Source organism: Podarcis pityusensis, assembly GCF_964106645.2.
Source record: "Podarcis pityusensis genome assembly, chromosome: 1".
In the NCBI taxonomy this organism is placed as follows: domain Eukaryota; kingdom Metazoa; phylum Chordata; class Lepidosauria; order Squamata; family Lacertidae; genus Podarcis; species Podarcis pityusensis.
The window spans coordinates 108067810-108087196 of NC_138028.1; the positions used below are offsets into that span (position 1 = coordinate 108067810).

General features: G+C 40.8%; 1 protein-coding gene across 3 annotated transcripts in view; it reads right to left on the reverse strand.

Annotated features, from left to right (window-relative positions):
- Positions 1-19387, reverse strand: part of PLA2R1 (phospholipase A2 receptor 1) — a 71168-nt gene that overhangs the window by 44844 nt on the left and 6937 nt on the right. For all 3 annotated transcript variants that reach the window (XM_081005658.1, XM_081005657.1, XM_081005659.1), the window contains exons 4-10: positions 18934-19107; positions 17256-17369; positions 15061-15204; positions 11869-12057; positions 10131-10288; positions 8986-9093; positions 2527-2636 (exon numbers count right to left, since the gene is read on the reverse strand). In XM_081005658.1, coding sequence (XP_080861784.1) covers positions 2527-2636; positions 8986-9093; positions 10131-10288; positions 11869-12057; positions 15061-15204; positions 17256-17369; positions 18934-19107 — 997 coding nt within the window. The remainder of the gene's footprint in view (positions 1-2526; positions 2637-8985; positions 9094-10130; positions 10289-11868; positions 12058-15060; positions 15205-17255; positions 17370-18933; positions 19108-19387) is intronic.

Sequence of the window (19387 nt, forward strand, 5' to 3'; positions counted from 1 at the left end):
TTTGTGCTGGGAAGAAATTCTCAGCTGAGACCAATAGGGGAAGGAGGTTTCTTCCAGTGCAAATAATAGCTTCAAAGTAGAGTTGTTGGTTTTTTTATTTAAAAAAAATCAGGACAGCAGCAGGGGAGGGGAGGGTTAAACTCTCCCTCCCCACCTGCTATGAATTAAGCCTATGCACATTAAAGCACAGAGTTTATAATGAATAAAAATGAGTTATCATAATCAACATAATGTTGATTCAGGTGGACAAACAATGACCAGCCAGATAACAATAACAATAACAAATTTTATTTATACCCCGCCCTCCCCGACCAGAGCTGGGCTCAGGGCAGCTAACACCAATAAAATCACAGTAAAAACATAATAGAGGAAAAAGGGGGGGGGGCAATTTAAAATGCAGCCTCATTTTAAAATAGCCGATAAATCAAGACCATAAGGGGAGGGAAACATAAGGGTCAGACTGAGTCCAAACCAAAGGCCAGGTGGAACAGCTCTATCTTGCAGGCTCTGCGGAAAGATGTCAAATCCCGCAGGGCCCTAGTCTCTTGTGACAGAGCGTTCCACCAAGTCGGGGCCAGTACTGAAAAGGCCCTGGCCCTAGTTGAGACCAATCTGGATGCCTCCAGAAAGCTTGCAACTGTTGGAGAAATTTTAAAGACTGGAGGCACTGGCGGAGGAAGAGGAAGGCGGGGGGAGCGCACCACCCTTGGCACCACAATCCCGGTGGGGGGGCCATCGCAGCTGCCCCCCCTTGCTGGGTGCCACACCGCCGTAGGCAGCGCGCCACGCCCCCAGGATGCATACCACGCCCCTGCAGCAGTGTGCCACGCCCCCAGGATGCACGCCAGCCATGTCCCCATCTTCTCTTCACCCCCGGTGCCAGAGCATGAAGCTCTGTCACTGACTGGAGGTATCCCTCCCAGAGACCCAAACAGAAAAGATGCAGACTGCAAGTGAAAAGATAGATTTTAACTGAATACAAATGTACAGAGGGTCAGCCTCCTGAAAAATCTGAGAGAGGCTGCAAAGAACCAGATCCAAAGCAATGTTTCTTACACATTTCCTTTCCCGTAGAGATTCCAACCCATAATCTTCATTCTAAACCAAGCGGAGATCCTTATGCTCTTTTGAGTATCCCACTCCAACCTTGTCATTATAATAATATGTAATCACACACTGCAATCCTTCAATGTTTGATTTAATTAATTACTGATTAATTATGCTATTCTTTACCTGTCTACAAACGTCTATTCATAATAACCCGTGATTAATATATCCATTCTCTACATTAACCTAAATTCAATAATACAGTCCCGCCTAGCCGATCACCTTTCATGTATTCTCAACTTTTCATTCTTTTATGTTAGAATACGATATGTTTTCACATCAGAATGCATGATATGATTGAAATATACTGGGGTGTGTGCGTGCATCTCTACTAGGAGAGGTTGCTGAGAATTCATACATGGATGGCTAAGCAGCACTGCTAATGTCAAATACGGAGTTTTAACAAGCAAAATGGAATCCTAACAGAGATAAAGGGAGTTGGGATATTATCCTTCACAAGCAGGGCATGAAGCCAGAATTCCTCCCCCAACTGGTATTCAAATGAACACCTCTGTTCCTAGAGGCTCAATTTAGCTACAATGGGGAACACGCACTGAAAATATCCTGTCCATAAATTTGTCAAAGCCGCAAATATAACTAAGGTTGCAATCTTATACACACTTTCCAGGGAGTAAGTCCAAATGAACTTCATAGGACTCACTTCTGAGCAGACAGATTAAATTGAGTTGCCTTCAATGTAGTACTAAGGCAAACACTAAGTCTGTGCAAGGATTTCTCATTGCACACCAGTACATTCCCCCCCCCCCCCCCGTTCCACCCATGTATCCTCTAGATCTGTTCTGGAGCAGATTTCAGGACAGTACAGGGCATGTGTGGGGGGAGAAAGGGGGGAAACCCACTGCGCCAGCGCTAAACCCTGCAATGGTGTAAGTATTTAATTGAATACCTCTCATTGTCTGGGGTTTACTTCAATTTGAGAATAAAGTGTAAGGAAAAAGAGAAAATCACATCATCTAAGTAACCAGAGAAAACCTGTTACTGGAGTTATTTCTTATTGTTTCCATATGGCGAAACTGGGTTATTAAAATGAAAAGTGAACAATGTGAATTGTTTGCATCAAATAGCTGCATGTGAGCAAATGAGTATATATTTGTCAGGATTGTTAGCAAACACTCCCCGGCTTCCTGTAATGAAGATGGTGTAAATCAACCCTGAAGGAATTAAAATGTCAGAATTCTTGCATGCATGAATAATTGCATGTCACTGAACATTTCAATCTAGCAAGTAACTGATTAATTCTATCCGGTTTTCATTTTGACTCGAGCAATAACAATCAGAACATTTTATTTCCGTCAGTTTTAGCTATTGATCCAGCATGGTTCTTCCATTTTCTTCTCCAGTGTCATAAGAGAGTTAAAATACTGTTGTTGTTTTAAATTGTATGGTAGAATTAGGTACCTGTTCATTATTGTTGCAAGTGAAGGACAGTAATAGCCACTGGAGGAGTGTTCAAAGCTTCGAGGGGTTTTGTCCACATGGTAGCAATATCCACCGTGCCTTTCCCATCCCTTCAAAAACAAACGTTGGTTGTTGTAACATATGGCATATTATATACATGAACTTATCTATACATAATTATTGGATGCCACCCAAGTAGGTACCAGAGAGACTACCGAGGAAGGGAAGGAACACTGGAGAACCAATGACAGTCAGAGTAGGCAAGAATAGTCAACACCATGCCCTCCCAATGTCGTTGGAAAATACCTCAGCTGGTAGAGCATGAGACTCTTAATCTCAAGGTCATAGGTTCGAGCCCCATGTTCGAGAAAAGATTCCTTCATTGCAGAAGTTGGACTAGATGACACTTATGGTCCCTTCCAAATCTACAATTCTATGATTCTATGACTACAACTCTAACTATCCCTGACTATTAGACATGCTGTACTAGGACTGATAGGGAATTGGAGTTTACAACACCTAGAGTGCACCACGCTTGCGATCCCTAGAGTAGGCGATGCTGGCCTAGATGGGTAAAAAGTTTGAGCTGGCAAAATCAGCTTCTTTTGTTCCCTTTCTATACCTGCAGTTTACCCACTCATCATGCAAAGATAATTCTCTCTCTCTCTCTCTCTCTCTCTCTCACACACACACACACACAGAGAGAGAGAGAGAGAGAGAACAGAATCCATGCATAGTGAAATCTTTTCAGGACACAGTAATTTCAAGGGGAGAGTTAAGCAGAGCCTAGTGGAGAAATGATATACGCATTTAATCAGAAATAAGACTGACGGTTCAATGCGGCTTGCTCTCAGGAAAATGTACATAGGATTGCACTGAAGTGTTTAACATTGACTGGATTGTGACCACACTGTACCTTGAGAAGAAAGTGTCAAGATTCAATGCAAATATAAGGATGATAAAGATGGGTATAAAGAGTGTGTAAGAAAGGTAGAAAATTGAGAGTTATTTAGTTAAATATTTACAGAAGTTTGGCTGCTTAAAGCATTGAGAGCTGCTGATGAATGTCAGGTCAGGGGGTAAGTGTTTCATTATTTTATTTAATCACTCATTTAAACAATTTATATACCACTTAACTACAATAATTTCTAAATAGTGAATAACAACAACAGCAGCAGAAGCAACAACAAAATACTCTACCCACCTGACTGGGTTGCCCCAGCCACTCTGGGCGGCTTCTAACAAATTAAAACATTAAGCGCAGTAAGACATCAAACATTCAAATCTCTGTACAGAAATATATTGAACTTGCTTACTGAACATCATGCTGACTCAGTCTGTTATTACGGAAACCTATCCCAGTCAAAGGTTGGTGTGAACCTAACCCAAATGAGCTCTCTAGGTTTTCAGGTTCAGCATCAGGCTCAACTAAAGGAGCAAGGAGGGTGGAGGCAGTGTACCACCTCTCTGATTAGCAACACAGCTAATGGCTGTGCGCTGGGCTTCCAAGACAGAAAAAGGATTTAGTTTGGTGAAGAGCTGTGGCTCAATGTTACAGCATCTGCTTTGCACACAGAAAGTCTGAGTCCACAGCATCTCCTAAATCCCTGGACAGCCTCTGACAGTTAGTGTAAATAGTACTGAGATAATGGACCAGTGGACCAACAGATTCCTATATTCCTATTATGTAAGTGTACTGACTAATTCATTACCTAATAGTCTCCCTACCTGAGCTGATGGGAGTGGGTTTCATTGTGGTGTTGAAGGCCCCAAGTCCTGTGTTTTAGTTCTCAGCTGGACATGGAATTATTGCTGGATTTATTAATGTTGTGGATATATAGGATGTTTTGTATTTTTTAAAATATTATCGCTGTTTAAAGTTTTGATTTGTGTGTAAGCCAGCTGGAGAGCGTTCTTGCTCATAAAGATAAGCCTCTAAATTAGTTTTAAAAAATAAATAAGCATCCCGGGAAGAGTGCCATCCCAGCATACCCTGTCAATGTCATGACCTCATTCACTAACAAGCCCTATAATTTGAAACAGCCTACAGCCAAACACTTAAGCATTATTAATTGTATCAAATGCATACTGAAATGTTATAGAAACTCAGTGAATTAGGGTAGACTTTACATGGGAACTGTGTTCAGTGCAGTAGGCTGTCAACCTCACACTGAAATAACAAGAAAACTATTATTGAATTAAATACTAACCTTTGTATATTTTGAGAGAGAGAGATGGAGAGACCATTTTAAATTAAGGAAGGTAGAATTTACATCTGGCTGAACTATTTCTCTGAGTATTTTCAACTGAAACAACTAGAATTGCCAATGTAATATTATACCGTAATTTCCCAATAATTCTGGTACCTCTGTCCAATTAGAGATAAACTTGCAGATAAAGGTCATTTTTTATGTGAATTATAATACCGTCAAACTCTTATTATTCATTGCACAAATTTACCTTAACTCATCAAAGAGTAGTTCCATATTAACTTAATTTAATGTTACTAAACCTCCTTCTCCAATCCTTAAATTAAATCATGTTTTGAATACTTACCTGCCTTTGATGATTTGTATGGATGAGGTCCTAGAAGGCTTTTATACATGCTATTCTTTTATATTTCTTACCAAACTTCAAAATAGGTACCCCATTTCTTCAATGACTCTGGCAGGAAATTATTAGTTTATGTCTTGCCTAGAAGGCTCTTCAATACTAAGAATCAGGACCCCAGTCTCTTATAGAAGTTGAAAGGACTAAATCATTGCTTCCCAGTGACTGCAGTGAATGCTTCCCTGTTGTGAAAGAGAATGATAAAGCAATGCCCAAGTGGTAGTCCACATGTCTGGAGTCACTGAACTGTGAAGTCACTGGAGCTTACTTCCAGTAATATGTTTGGTATAGTGATATTAAAGCAGCTTAACTAAACTTGGCTGAGGAATCACGTAAGAAGGGACTGCTATTTTATTTAAGTTCTGTTAAGCCAAAGCTGTCTATCAATTATTTATTTCAGCTTACTTCTTTTAGATGAACTTCAAGGGTCATTCCAATTTTTGTTTGCAAATAATATCAATATTTTCTGACTTAAGGAAAGAATCTTTCTTTAACTAGGTATGGGGCGATATCTACTGTTGTCTTTGCTCTGGTAACCTCTAGGTTAGATTGCTGCAATGTGTTATACGTAGGGCTGCCTCTGAAGACGTTTCAGAAACTTCAGCTGGTACAGAATTTGGCAGCCAGGTTGCTCACCGGGGCAAGATGGTTTGAGCATATTATACCGATCCTAGCCCAACTACACTGCCTGCCAATTAGTTTCCAGGCCCAATTCAAAGTGCTGGTTTTGACCTACAGCCTTAAATGGCTCAGGGCTGCAATATTTCAAGGACCACCTCTCTCCTTAGGAACCTATCCAGACCCTGCCCTGAGTTAATCATCTGAGGCCCTTATTGTGCACCTCCTTTATGAGAGCTCTGGATGATGGCAACATGAGAATGGCTTTTCTTCAGTGGCTCCCCTCTCTGTGGAATGGTCTCCCCAGGAGGTCCATCTGGAGCCTTCATTATACACCTTTAGGTGCCAGGCAAAAATGTTCCCCTGCAACCAGGGCTTTGGCTGATTAACATCTTATATCCCTTTTAAATGTGTTTGTGGGAGGAGCTGTGGGGAGGGGGTTTATTGGTTTGTGGTTTTCTTGTTCTTGTTTTTATTATATATTTTGTGTTTTTTATATTGTGATTTTATGTTGTGAACTGCCCTGAGATCTATGGATGAAGGGTGGCATATAAATTTTAACAACAACAACATATGTATTGGGGATTATGTAGAACCTTTATCTCAGTCATACTGTTATCATGAAACCACATCTAAAAGCTTTGTGCCTGTGAGTCCTACATTTTTCACAAAATATTTGATCCACAAAAGATAAAGGCATATACCGGTATCTGTTATTACAAGAACTGATGATTCTTTATTTGCAGGTGCGGGTTACTTTCCAGCCACACCTGCAAATGAATATTTTTTCTCTTCCAGCCCAGCTTGACTTCAAGCCAGGAATGCAAAGGAAAAATTTGGAGTGCAAGTTTGAGTGTGCTCTCAATTCTTCTTACATTTAGCAGCAGCATGAAGTTCCAAGCCACAGCTTGAACTTTCCTGCGCCTGCCATTATATATGTCAGACCAGGGAAAGTTGGGTGTGGCTTGCCCCAAACAGACTAGTAAACCAACCTCCAAGGTCTGGTGGGCTGACGATTACCCACCAGTGAACTACTGGTGGACCTTATAAGAAACTGATCTGTTTAAGAGCCATTTACGATTCTGAATATTCCAAGTCACAGAATAGAGACACATGATGGTTGTACAACAACTAATTGTGTGAATCATCACCAAGTTATAAGTTTATCAGCTCAGTTCAATCACCTAATCCTTTCCCTGAAATTCAATGGACCAAACTGGATTAATTGGTTACAGCATTGGCTACTTACATAAAATTCTGACATTTCAAATTGTAAGTATTGTGACCCTAGTTTAACCCAAATGCTGTCAGCTTCAAAAAGCAACATTTCTTCCTTTCTTCCTTGTCAAGCATCTGACAGCTCCATGATGCCATTCCAAAAGCTGGCTTAGGGAAAGTGCCTAGATAATCACTGCTTTAGTGTTTAGACAGCTAGCTTAAGGAATTTGACCTCAGTAACAAAACATTTGCCCTCTGTTAGCAGTTTATAGATTAGGAGAAGGGGGGAACAGTTTGTTGAATTAGTAATAAAATCACATGGCATATGGCCAACTGAGCAATGAGCACTTTGCTGCTGTGTCTAAGAAAGATATAGAATCATCAATTTGTCAGAAATATCAAAATGATTTTAAAAAACCCCAACCAAAGCAAATAAGCAGGATAGTCTTCCAAGCACATATGCCTGAAGCCAAGAACAAATGACGGCACCGATGGGTTACGAACTTAGAGATACTGACATGTATCTCATAGTCACAAATGAAAACAAAATGGATCTGGATCCTCTAATTTTTACTCTAAAATGTCAACTAAACTCCTGGCTAGCTGTGCATCGACATTAGAATTGAAGAAGTAGTTTCAGATTGGAGTGGCGACATTCAGTATTATGAATGACAAATGGAGGCAGAGTTTTCAATAAGACATTCAGCCCAAAGGCTGCTTGTGAATGCAGGAGTTCTGGTGCTCAAATAGGAGTTCATGCCAGTGAATGGCTTCTCCCATTCAATGATGTGTCATGGAAAGGCCCACATCCTCATTATGAACACAGAGCTGTCCAAATATTGCAGCAAATTAGAAAGCACATGCATGCTGGCAGACATATGTGCATGGCAGACCAAACGCAAGCAGGAAAATGAATGGGGTGTTGCTCCAAACGGTCTCACAAAGTTAGCAACTAACTTCCAGAATGTTAAACTTTATCATCCCATTCAGAAATATATGTGACCCTTTACATTATCTTTATATTCAAAGACTAGGCAGAGGGCATATCAGCATATATAAACATGAAGGTGAGAAATCAACTATTTATACCACTATGATGGTTACCTGTGTCTCACTGGGTACTGCTAAGAGCCTCAGTTGTCTTGAATTTCAATATTTCAATATATTAAATGTTCACTGAATAACAGCACTGATACATTTATAGACAACTTTTACATACACACCCCAAAGTAGAGAAAGCAAATGATATAAATTAATAATTTTCGAAAGAGGAAATTTAATAGCCAATTAATCCTCGTGCCCATGTATGGATAGAAGGTTAACACAACTTTCTCTGTTAAAGAAATAGTTGTTTTCAACCCTGTCATTCCTCTAGAAACAGTATAAAAGCCACAGGCAAGATGAAACATCATAGAGCAGTTGTTATTTGTACAGATGGTCGACCAAAGTGCCGTGCCTTTTGATGTAGAAAGTTAGAAGAACTGCATTCAAAATTGCTGACAGAGCAAGTGACCCACAAAAGGAAAACTTCATGACCTCAATCCATAAGCGCTCCAACATGCTTACAGAGATTCTGCTTCAAAGTGCATGGCAAAGCCTGCCAATCAGGTGATCAGTGGTGCCTGCAAACCTGTTTTTGACTCAGATATGACTTTACCTGCCCTCCACCTGACGTCATATAGGATGATGTTATATATGACGATTTAGGGCAGGTGGCCATGGCTTGGCCAAATGGGGAGGCAAACCAGAGGCTGCCCACCCCTGATCTACAGCAACACAACTTGTTTTGGAAACTGGAATTTTGTTAATGAAGCAGTGCTGTGCATATTTACCTGAAAGTAAATCCCATTGGTCTCAGCAGGATTTGTTTCTGAACAAACATACATAAGATTAGATTGCAAATTGGGAAAAGGTGTGAAATTCTAAATATGCTTGAATTCCTATCCAGATATATTCAAACACTTCCAATATTTACTATTTTAAATGAGGCATAACTGTTTGGTTTAGACTTACTTCTGGGCAGCCTGATTCTTCCTCTGAAATGAGATTTCCAACAGTTCCTGCTCTTTTACAAATGTAAAAATATATGTCTTTACAACTTTTAACTTTCCAGCGTCCCTCCTAGTTAAAAACAAACAGGAAGAATTAATGAAGCTTAATATGTCATTATTTCGGGGGGGGGGGGGTATTAGCTCAATGGGCTTATTCATAACATGGGAAGGAAAACTGGTGGTGGTGGTTTTTGGTTTTTTTTAGAACATTAAAATACTTCGATTACAAGTAGAAGTTGTGCATTCTGCTAGCATTTTTAGATCCCCCATAGAGTTTCATACTGTTAAGTGCATGAGTAGTCTCTACTTGACTAAGCAAATGTTTGTTAGATGTGACCTTAATCTGTATGTGTATGTGTGTATACGCACACACACATTAATAATAAATGTATTAAATAAAATACGATAAATTCATGTCAAGGCATTCGTATTTTAGCTTCCACTGCTTGTTTATTCTACCTATTTGCCTCTGGAATTGTCTCAAGAGCTTGATGAGCTACTCTGAAGTGTCAGAGTATTTCCCGATATTGTAACGCGTCAAAGCCAAACAGTGAAGAATTGTGTTTTTGCAAAAAGTTTATCTCGGAGGTCATCTCCTCTACAGCCTGAGCATAGGGAAAAACTGAGTGGCCAAGTGGAAGGTTATGAAACTAGGAGAGGAAAGTAGAAACCTAAAAGACAGGAAACGTGAAATAGGAATGATTCTGAAAAAAAAGATAGGTAGAGCACTCAAAGCCCTGAGATAGTGCAGGAGGGGGAAGGAATGGAACTGAAAAACCAGTGGGCCTACAGGGGAAGAAGGTTTATCAAACAGCCTAAGGAGAGGAGAGCTGTGCCTTATTAACACACATTTGGACTGGAAAGACAAGGTAATTGTGGACGCATATTGTTCCATTATGATTTGCTGTGTGCATGAGAGCAGTCATTATATTACTTGAGAATCATCAAGAAAATAGAGCTCTCAGAATATTCTACTTCTGAGGCATTGCACACATAATGCAGCAAAACAAAACACACACAAACAAAAACCACCACTTCTAGGACATAAACATTTACAAAATATTATTATTTTTATATATATAAAAAGAGAAAATAAATAAAACATACATATTGCTCAGCTGAAACACAAAGTTGATTTCCCCCCTGATGGACATTTGGCTCTTGTTTGTGCCAGTAAGTGAAGGTTACCGGAGATCCATCAGACCATTCAAACTCAACTGGGGTCTTATGACTGCTCAGTCCAAGCCAAGTTTCTGTCACATTTTCTGTAGTATACAATTAAGTGCGTTTTAAGATTATTTGGACACACCAGGTAATTTTCGACAGCACAATAAAAACACACACACAAAGTTGTCTCCATATTTTAGTCAGACTACTCTTTTGCAACCTAGACAGGCCCCTAAGTTGATGCCCTGTCCTAACATGCAGGTTAACTACTGTTTCGAGGGCTGCCGTACGTCCAGAATTTCCCAGACATAGCTGGAATATGGCAGTTGGAAACAGTGTCTGGGCAGAAATCGCTGATCAGGCCAATCTAGCGTAGCATCCTGTTTGCCGCAGAGATCAATGGGGATGGCCTTTGGGAATATGAGGGCAATGACACTCTGCCATTGTTGCTCCCCAACAACTGATATTCAAAGGCACTGGAAAATGCATTAAGGGCAGGATGCAAATGCGATACTTAAATAAGGAAACAAACATCAGGGGCTGTAATCATTTCTGCATACAGAAGCTTTAACTAGCCGAGGAGGACTTTCGACATGAGCGGCCCTGTGGGTCTTGTACATTTTCAGTGACAACTCCTCCTTTGAACTCAGCACATCAGCCTGGAACAAGGGCAGGGAAACTTCTCGGCCTGAGGGCCACATTCACACTTGAGTAACCTTCCAAGGCTCAACTGCCAGCAGTGGGTGTGGGCAAAGGCAAAAGGAGGCGGGATCAAAGTCACATACATTCGCCAATCACACACCTCCCTCTACACATACATACCAGGATTTCCCTGAGGGGTATTTCAGTTTTGTTGATGTACTGATCTGTGATTTGTTTTGGGCTTGTTTTGTGAATGTAATTTAAATGGATTATATTATGCAGTTTATTGATATAATATTTTTAAATATATCTAGAGAGAGAGCACAAATAAAAATAAATAAATAATAAATGTCCCTTCCCTTTCTCTTTGTCTCTCTTCTTCTTCTGTTCAATTTTTATTTGCATTTTCAAAAACATGCAAACAGAGAGCATATTTAACCCTCCTCCCCTTCCCCTGTCCCACTAACGACTTCATACCAAATACAGCATGCATACATATACCATATGACTTCCCTTCCACACTTTTCCTGGTTCCTTTGCTTTTCTACTACTCCACGTAATCCACATCTTTTTAACCATCCAATTTGTTATCTATTAAATACTCTATCTATTTCAACTCTGTTGAATTTACTCAAGACCTGCTAAGCTATGTATTCGTCTATACTGGTTGTTAAAATATTCAATAAACATTGTCCATTCTTCCTTATATTCCTTATCTCCGTTTTCTCTTATCCTGTTCGTCAGACCAGCCAGTTTATCATATTTGACCATTTTACGCTGCTATTCTTCCTTACACTGCTATTGCTCCTGAGCTGCAGGTTAGGGGTTAGTGCAGGTACGCCCTCTTGGGGCCCCAAGCCTTTAGCAACTTCCTGATGATGCCAACATCTGACACTGGCCTCCAATGGGGTTTTTCTATCGACTTTGGGTTGGATTGTCACACTTGACAGAAAGGAATTCAGTGTGACTGCCTTTAAAAGGAAAATTGTCTGTACCTTAAACCAATGTTTAGTGCACATTAACTATGAGAACTCACCATATTTAAGAAGATTAATGAGCATCTCTGTATCAGCCAAAGAGGTTATGCTAATGAGTGTGCTATTATCATCCTGGCAGGAAAGCAAAGCTTCATTCCAGTTTTTTCCTTCTTTATAAAGTTTATAGCAGTAACGATTATATGGATACCAATTATAGTCACAGTCGGTAGGATAAAATTTCCACGAATCTTTTCAATTAAAATGTACAGAAACAAGGCTATATTAACCAAATGAATTCTTTCTTAGTCCTCATAAATCTATTTATGCAATATACATGCACATATATAATAGCTCTTTTCACTATTTCTTTTTTTTAAGAAAAGAGAACACATTTGCCTACCAAGAACTAGCTACAGTGCAAAAATGTGTTATATGAATATGTTTATGCATGCATAAGCACCCCCCCACACACACAAAGAAAGAAAATAAAATTGCCCTAAGAATGTTCGAGTAGTTCAGTCTTTGTGAATTCTGACATTATCTGACCTAAACCACACCTTCCAGCCTAATACGCAGATTGGAACATAAACTACAATCCTAACTCCATTTAATTCCAAGTAGACATAGTAAAAACTTTTTTTGCAAACCACTTTGAGGTTCTTTTACAGTCAAGTGGCATTTAAATTTTATGAATACATAAATAAATAAAGACTGCCACCACAGTTACCCATCAACCTTTGAGCTTCCTGAACATTCCACTGCAGTTCTCACTCAATAAAAGTATCAAAATGATTTAAAAATTCATGAGTTAAAAAATAAATAAATTGGATTTTCATACAGATTTTTTTAAAACTTCAGGTTAATGTAGACTTATGGGTCAAACAGAACAGAAACAGACTGATTTACCTATACTGTTACCTTTCACTGAATGTACAGTGGTACCTCGGGTTACATACGCTTCAGGTTACATACTCTTCAGGTTACAGACTCCTCTAACCCAGAAATATTACATCGGGTTAGGAACTTTGCTTCAGGATGAGAACAGAAATCGTGCTCTGGCGGCATGGCAGCAGCAGCAGGAGGAGGCTCCATTAGCTGAAGTGGTGCTTCAGGTTAAGAACAGTTTCAGGTTAAGAACGGACCTCCGGAACGAATTAAGTACTTAACCCGAGGTACCACTGTAATAGGGCATACTTCTGAGTACTTTGTGTAAATAGTGTTCATTAACAACCAATGCATTACTAACAACATACAAGTCTCAGCTGTATTTGTCTATATTCTGGAGTAAGACCCTCACTGAAGGGTGGAGGACGTTTGGACCTCCAAATGCTGCTGACTCCAACTCCCGCCAGCCCCAGCCAAAACGTCCAGTGGTGATGTGAGTTATAATTCAGCCACATTTGGAGGGCCACAGGTTGCCCACCTCTGCCCTAACAGAATAAAGAAAATGTTGCGGCTGAAATTAGCATCTATTCTAAAATTATAAACCCATGCATGCTTCCACATTTTGGGCTCCATTAAAACTCCAGGAAAAGCTTTGTTAGTTTTAGAAAGCTTAAACCATTGTAAAGGCTCACAAATTCAGAAGGGGAGAAAAAAAATCTGATTGCTTGTTTGCATACAAAAACAATTTTCTCTGGAATCTGCACCAATAAGACATACAGTGGTACCTCGGGTTAAGAATTTAATTCATTCTGGAGGTCCGTTCTTAACCTGAAACTGTTCTTAACCTGAGGTAAGGTAAAGGTAAAGGGACCCCTGACCATTAGGTCCAGTCGTGACCGACTCTGGGGTTGTGGCGCTCATCTAGCTTTACTGGCTGAGGGAGCCGGCGTACAGCTTCCGGGTCATGTGGCCAGCATGACTAAGCCGCTTCTGGCGAACCAGAGCAACGCACGGAAACGCCGTTTACCTTCCCACTGGAGCGGTACCTATTTATCTACTTGCACTTTGATATGCTGCTAGGTTGACAGGAGCAGGGACTGATCAATGGGAGCTCACCCCGTCGCGGGGATTCGAACCGCCGACCTTCCGATCGGCAAGTCCTAAGCTCTGTGGTTTAACCCACAGCGCCACCCGCACTTTAGCTAATGGGGCCTCCAGCTGCCGCCGCACAATTTCTGTTCTCATCCTGAGGTAAAATTCTTAACCTGAGGTACTACTTCCGGGTTAGAGGAGTCTGTAACCTGAAGCGTCTGTAACCTGAAGCGTCTGTAACCCGAGGTACCACTGTAGTTGGCTTCCATTAGGGCTGGGCAGGGAAGAGAAACTGCAATGAGTATATCCCCTCTAATTTTGTGTTCTGCCATGCTCACCACTGCAGCCATTTGGTGACTGGTGGTGGCTGCAGTACTCTCTCAAAAGTATAACTGTACCTACTATTCCAAAAAGCCTGGCGATCCTTGGACTATAATGTATAATAACACCACCTTGACAGGGCTGGGGAACTGCATCTGGTCAACTGGCCGCATCCTTATTGCCAACTCTTCCCCTGCAGGCCAAATCTGACAGGTAGGCAAAACTACCCCCTCCGTCAACCACGTGACATCACAATGCTGTTGCAATGTGACCCAATTCAGCCTGTACAGTTTGAAGCCAAACTGTGAGCAAAACAGTCTGCAAAGCACAGAAGATCAATTGGTTCCTCAGCACTTGTGAAGCCCAACCTCGGCACAATGTGCTTCCCAAGTGCCACTCAGTTGATTGTCGGTGCTTGAGAAGCCCAGTGCAGGGACCTTTGCCGACATTGCTGATCAGTTGTATTATGTATTATTTTATCAGGTGTAGGTGAAAGGAGGCGGCCAGGGGACAATGACAATGACTAACTTAGGCCTGCAGACTGGAGGTTTCCCACTCCTGCACAATGAAATGATACAAAATGAATAAATGGGATTCTATTCTCCACTACATGCAGAAAATGTTCTTCTGAAGAGCTAATTTCTCCTCTTTAAAATCTAATGAAATAGGTACGCTTTTTGCCCTCAGAATGGTAAAAGTGGGATTGTTAAGTATTTGATTGCCTTCAAAGCTTATATGCCAATTTACAAACAAAGGGACTCCGAACAATGATTTATACTTGAAACTACCTTTCTCCTGAATTCAATTGGCATACTTAGCACATCTTGTAATTCCCAAACACTCAAACTGCCTGAAGCCCAAGATGTGGAATGTACATATGTCCCCCTTATTAAAAGTAGAAAGAGATATAAAAAGCCTCACAGATCAAATTACATTGCTGGTTAGAGACTCACCAAATGCTTCGTGTTCAGTAGCATTTAAATATTTTTTGCATACATATGGTAATCCAGATTCACATGGGTAACTTTGCCAGTCCTGCTGTATTTTTGAGTTAAACACTTTGCAGCGATGTTGCCCAAGAGAGCTGTCAGAAGGATCTGCAAACAGAATATTATTTTAGCACCATGTGTACAGTACAATACAATATGCAGTGGGTATTTTATATATATCTCTGTATCTAAAAGCCTGACATTCTGCCCCAATCAGCAAGATTCTCCAAGTCCAGAACGATGACCAAGGAACAGAACCACATCTGGGCAGGCATGATTCTCTCTTTTTTTTTAAGAATAATTTTTTATTAACCGACCAATCACATCAAATCAAACCAAATTACATAAATTCCAAATTACACAGCCGAATTTTAATTTTTTGTTGGGGGTACCCATATTTCAAGTTCCGAAGGGATCCAATCAACTTCTTGCTTCTTACTGCTGTTTTAACGTCCACAAATCTAACCTTATGATGTTCACAGTACTATCCAGTCCTTTCTTATTATTTTTCCACATCTCTTGTTGTTATTTTCATATATTTTTCCTTTCTCTTTGTGACCTCTGATAGTCTCCGCAAGCTGGTTAGAACAGTTTGTAATCCTGTGTGGATATTATTTTTTTTATCCAGTAGCCATATCCAGACGTTTTCCATATAACATCACTTCCATACATCAAAACAGTCTTAGCATCATTAATCTTCACCAATCTGCCTCCTTTCTCAAAACCTCTGAGGAGATTCACTAGGAATGCAGTCTGAAAACAAATCCGTTCTTCCTCCCGGCTATAAATCCTTTGGCAAGATGACGACTCCAAATTAATTGCTGCGCCATTCCCAAAAGCTCTTATTGCTTCTCGCTCTCCATAAAGCATACTTTTGGTTAAAGTTTATCTCCACACAGACCTTAATCATCCTGCTTGGGTCAGTTCAACTGACGGTTCTAATGAGGAGGGGTTCTTGTAAATCACATAGAAGGAAAGTAAAAAAGGTTTCCCCCCCCATTCAGCCCCATTGTCAACATACCCCGCCTTTGGTGTATCTTCATCGTAAAATATTCCTGTTTCTCCAGCCCTTCGTCTTCTTTCGCAGAGGTCACTTAAATTAGCAGATTTCACTCCCCTTCTTCACTTGAAATATGTGCATTTGCTTCTTTTGTAATTAATTATTCCAAATTGCTGCAACTAGTGCGCGATCAGAGACAGCGTCCAGGAGATCCGATGTCCACACGGGGGCATTCTGCCTAGGGCCCTCACCCCCTTCTTTCGAATTAGGGGGTGATTTATGGGCACAGCAGGCAAGGGCAGTGTTCCCCATTTCCTTGGGGCAACAAGGGAGGCTGCCTACTCCCATAACAGCGTCTTAATTACCCCGTGTGGGTCGGAGAGATGGTATTGTCGGCCATCTTCCAATGCGCCCCCTAGTGGCCCCCTGGGCAGGCATGATTCTCAATGGCTTTTGTTTAGAAGCTATCAGGCAAGTTTAGCCTTCCATCCAAATGGTGTCCTGAAGTGCACCACTTACTTTATCCCATATTTTATTTTTAATTGTATTGTTTTATTTTTTAAAATAGAATTTACATCCAACTGTTTTCCTCCAAGGAGCTCAAGGTGGTTCTTCCCCATCTTATTTAATCCCCACAACAACCCTGCGAGGCTTCATGGCCTCTCCCAGGTCCTAGTCTGACACTGGCTCTTTTTAGTTTGGTGGCTGAAAAATTCTGTTCTTGGCAAATCTGAGGTCAGTGGATTAAATAACATTTTTAACTGTAACTGTTTTAAAAAGCTTTTTTAAAAAATTGTGGATGTGTTTGCCACTCTGGGCTCCTTCGTGAGAAAGGACAGGATATAAATTCAGTCCATCTATTCATCCATCTATCCCGTAGTTTGTCCATTGCCAAACTACTGGATAGATGGGTGAATAGATGGATAGAATTTAAGCATTCTAAAACAGTTAAAACAGCATTCTAAAACAGTAATTTATTGCATGTGTATTAACTTCTTGCATCTACCAGTAATCAGGGGAACAGAAAACTCAGAACCTGGTCTTTCTAATGTTTATACTGGAACATACTATTGCCAGCTCGTATTTTGAGTTCAATATCAATAGCAATAGCCATAGAATCCTGGTGTTATAATAGAGCCAAGGATGAGGATCTGCATACCTGATCGCCAGTTCACAAATGCCAAGGGTGCTCCATCTGACCATTGCCAGCCAGCAGCTCCATCCAGTTGATTTAAACCTGTCCACAGTAGAACTTCCTTTGTGCCCACCTGTTCTGCAGTGTAACAAGAGATCTAGCTTGACATTCAGGTACCAGTTCAGTATTGCCCAATTTATACAGGAATTGCATCTCCAAGCTGGTGGGTTACTTTCTCCACCTTCCACTAGGGAGAATGAGTCATCAGCAGGAGGTACAGGTAACAGCATTCTGCATTCATTACTGCCAGAGGAAACAAGAATCACTTTCAACTCCATTGGACATGCCCAGGTACCCCAAGATGCCAAGCAGTGTAACAAGGATGAGCCCACTGATTTCAAACACTTGGATGGAGCCTCCTTGCAGTGCCTGCTTGAAGTTGAAATCTCTAGGGCCCCCCCTCGCAAATTATCTCATATTATGTTTTTGCAATTTTCTTTCAAGATCAAATCAATATTACTTTGATTCATTGTCCTGGGGCTCCTAAAAGGTGTGGTGCCAATAGGCCGGTGCCTGCTCTGCCTGTTTGATAATATGGCACTGCCTCCTTGCTTACGTGGGACAAGTGTCCTTCTTCCTCTCACCACTCCAGTTGAACATGTACTGCTAACCTCTCTCCTGGTATTAAGTTTAGCTGCTGTCAGCCTTTCCCCCTTAGCCCGTCCCAACCAAGGAAAGGAAAAGAGTGTGCAGGGTGAGGGTGGGGAGATTAACAGTGGAAGGGGAAGTAGGAGCAGTCATATTGAAACTTTTAGTATTATTTCATCACAAACTATAGATCCTCTTGCACACCAATGAATGTCTTCCGCCAAGTGCATGGGCTCATTCCTATTACCATGCCCCCAACATAAAGGAAGACCAGGACACATCCAGTGCAGTAGACAAGGAGCAAGATGATCCCTATGTCCTATGATAGCCACCCACATGGAGTTCCCCGTGAGTTTACCTGCTGAACAAGGTTGTAGGAGAGGGGAATCTGGAAGGTAGGTGCAGTTTAGGGTGTTTGGAGAGGCGGTAGGATGGTTGAAAAAGTTTGAGAAGCACAGCTATGCCTCTTTGTGAATCACCTGTCATTCAGGATTACAATGACACGTTGCACACATAATGCTAAACCAAAGTTTAGTGCTATGTAAATGAACAACAGTGATCTTCAAGCTTGTGTACTCCCTCATCCCCTAACAGGAGATTGAAAGCATCTGTTTTCTGTCACAAGCTAATTGTGGTTTTTCTTTATGGCTGAAAAGGATAAACTGTGGCTACTTTAAACCATGCACTGCTGAAACAAAACAGGATCAAGTTGTGATTTATGATGCTGGCTTGATTCAATAAACCATGTTAAATTAATCAGAATTCTCCGTTAAGACATAACAGAAACTCCAGTTACATGAAAACAGGAAGAGGAAGGGTTGTGCAATGGCTGAACATGGAAGAGAGGGGAAGAAGTATGTGAGCCCAAGGTTTGTTGCTGCTCTTTCACGTAGTGTTAAACTATGGCTTCACATTACACGTGAACTGGACCAATGAATTTTGCACAAATGGGGCTAGAGCAACTAGGATGAAATTGAAATGGACAGCTCTCCTATTCTAGCCGCTGACAGAGTCAAATGAAAGGTTTCACTCACAAACATGGTTGCAAACCTACCACGTGGACCACTAATATACTTCTGTTCTGCCATATCTGTGATGCTTAGCAAATCCGCTCCTTGTCTCTGACATGCAACACGTGCCTCATTCCAAGAGAGAACAGAAAGAAGATTGAATTGGTAACAGATCTGAGTGTCTGCGTTCATCTCCCAAAAAATGTCACAGCCAGTCTCTGTGTGAAAAAAGAGAAAGAAATCAAGTTAAAAACAGCATGATATTACAAAGCAATTAAGAAAGATAACACTCTGAGATAACAATCTAGCTTAATTAACACCAAATGAACAAATGGAACTGCTAGGACGTTATTATTACAAATTCGCTTTCAACGTTCTGGTGTCAAAACTATATCAGGAAGTAGGATGCACTCTGAAATTTAAAAGGAAAAGGAAAATCAACTTCACACATAGGACTGAATTCCTCCTGTCTTGATAATGTCAGTGAGTAATACAAGT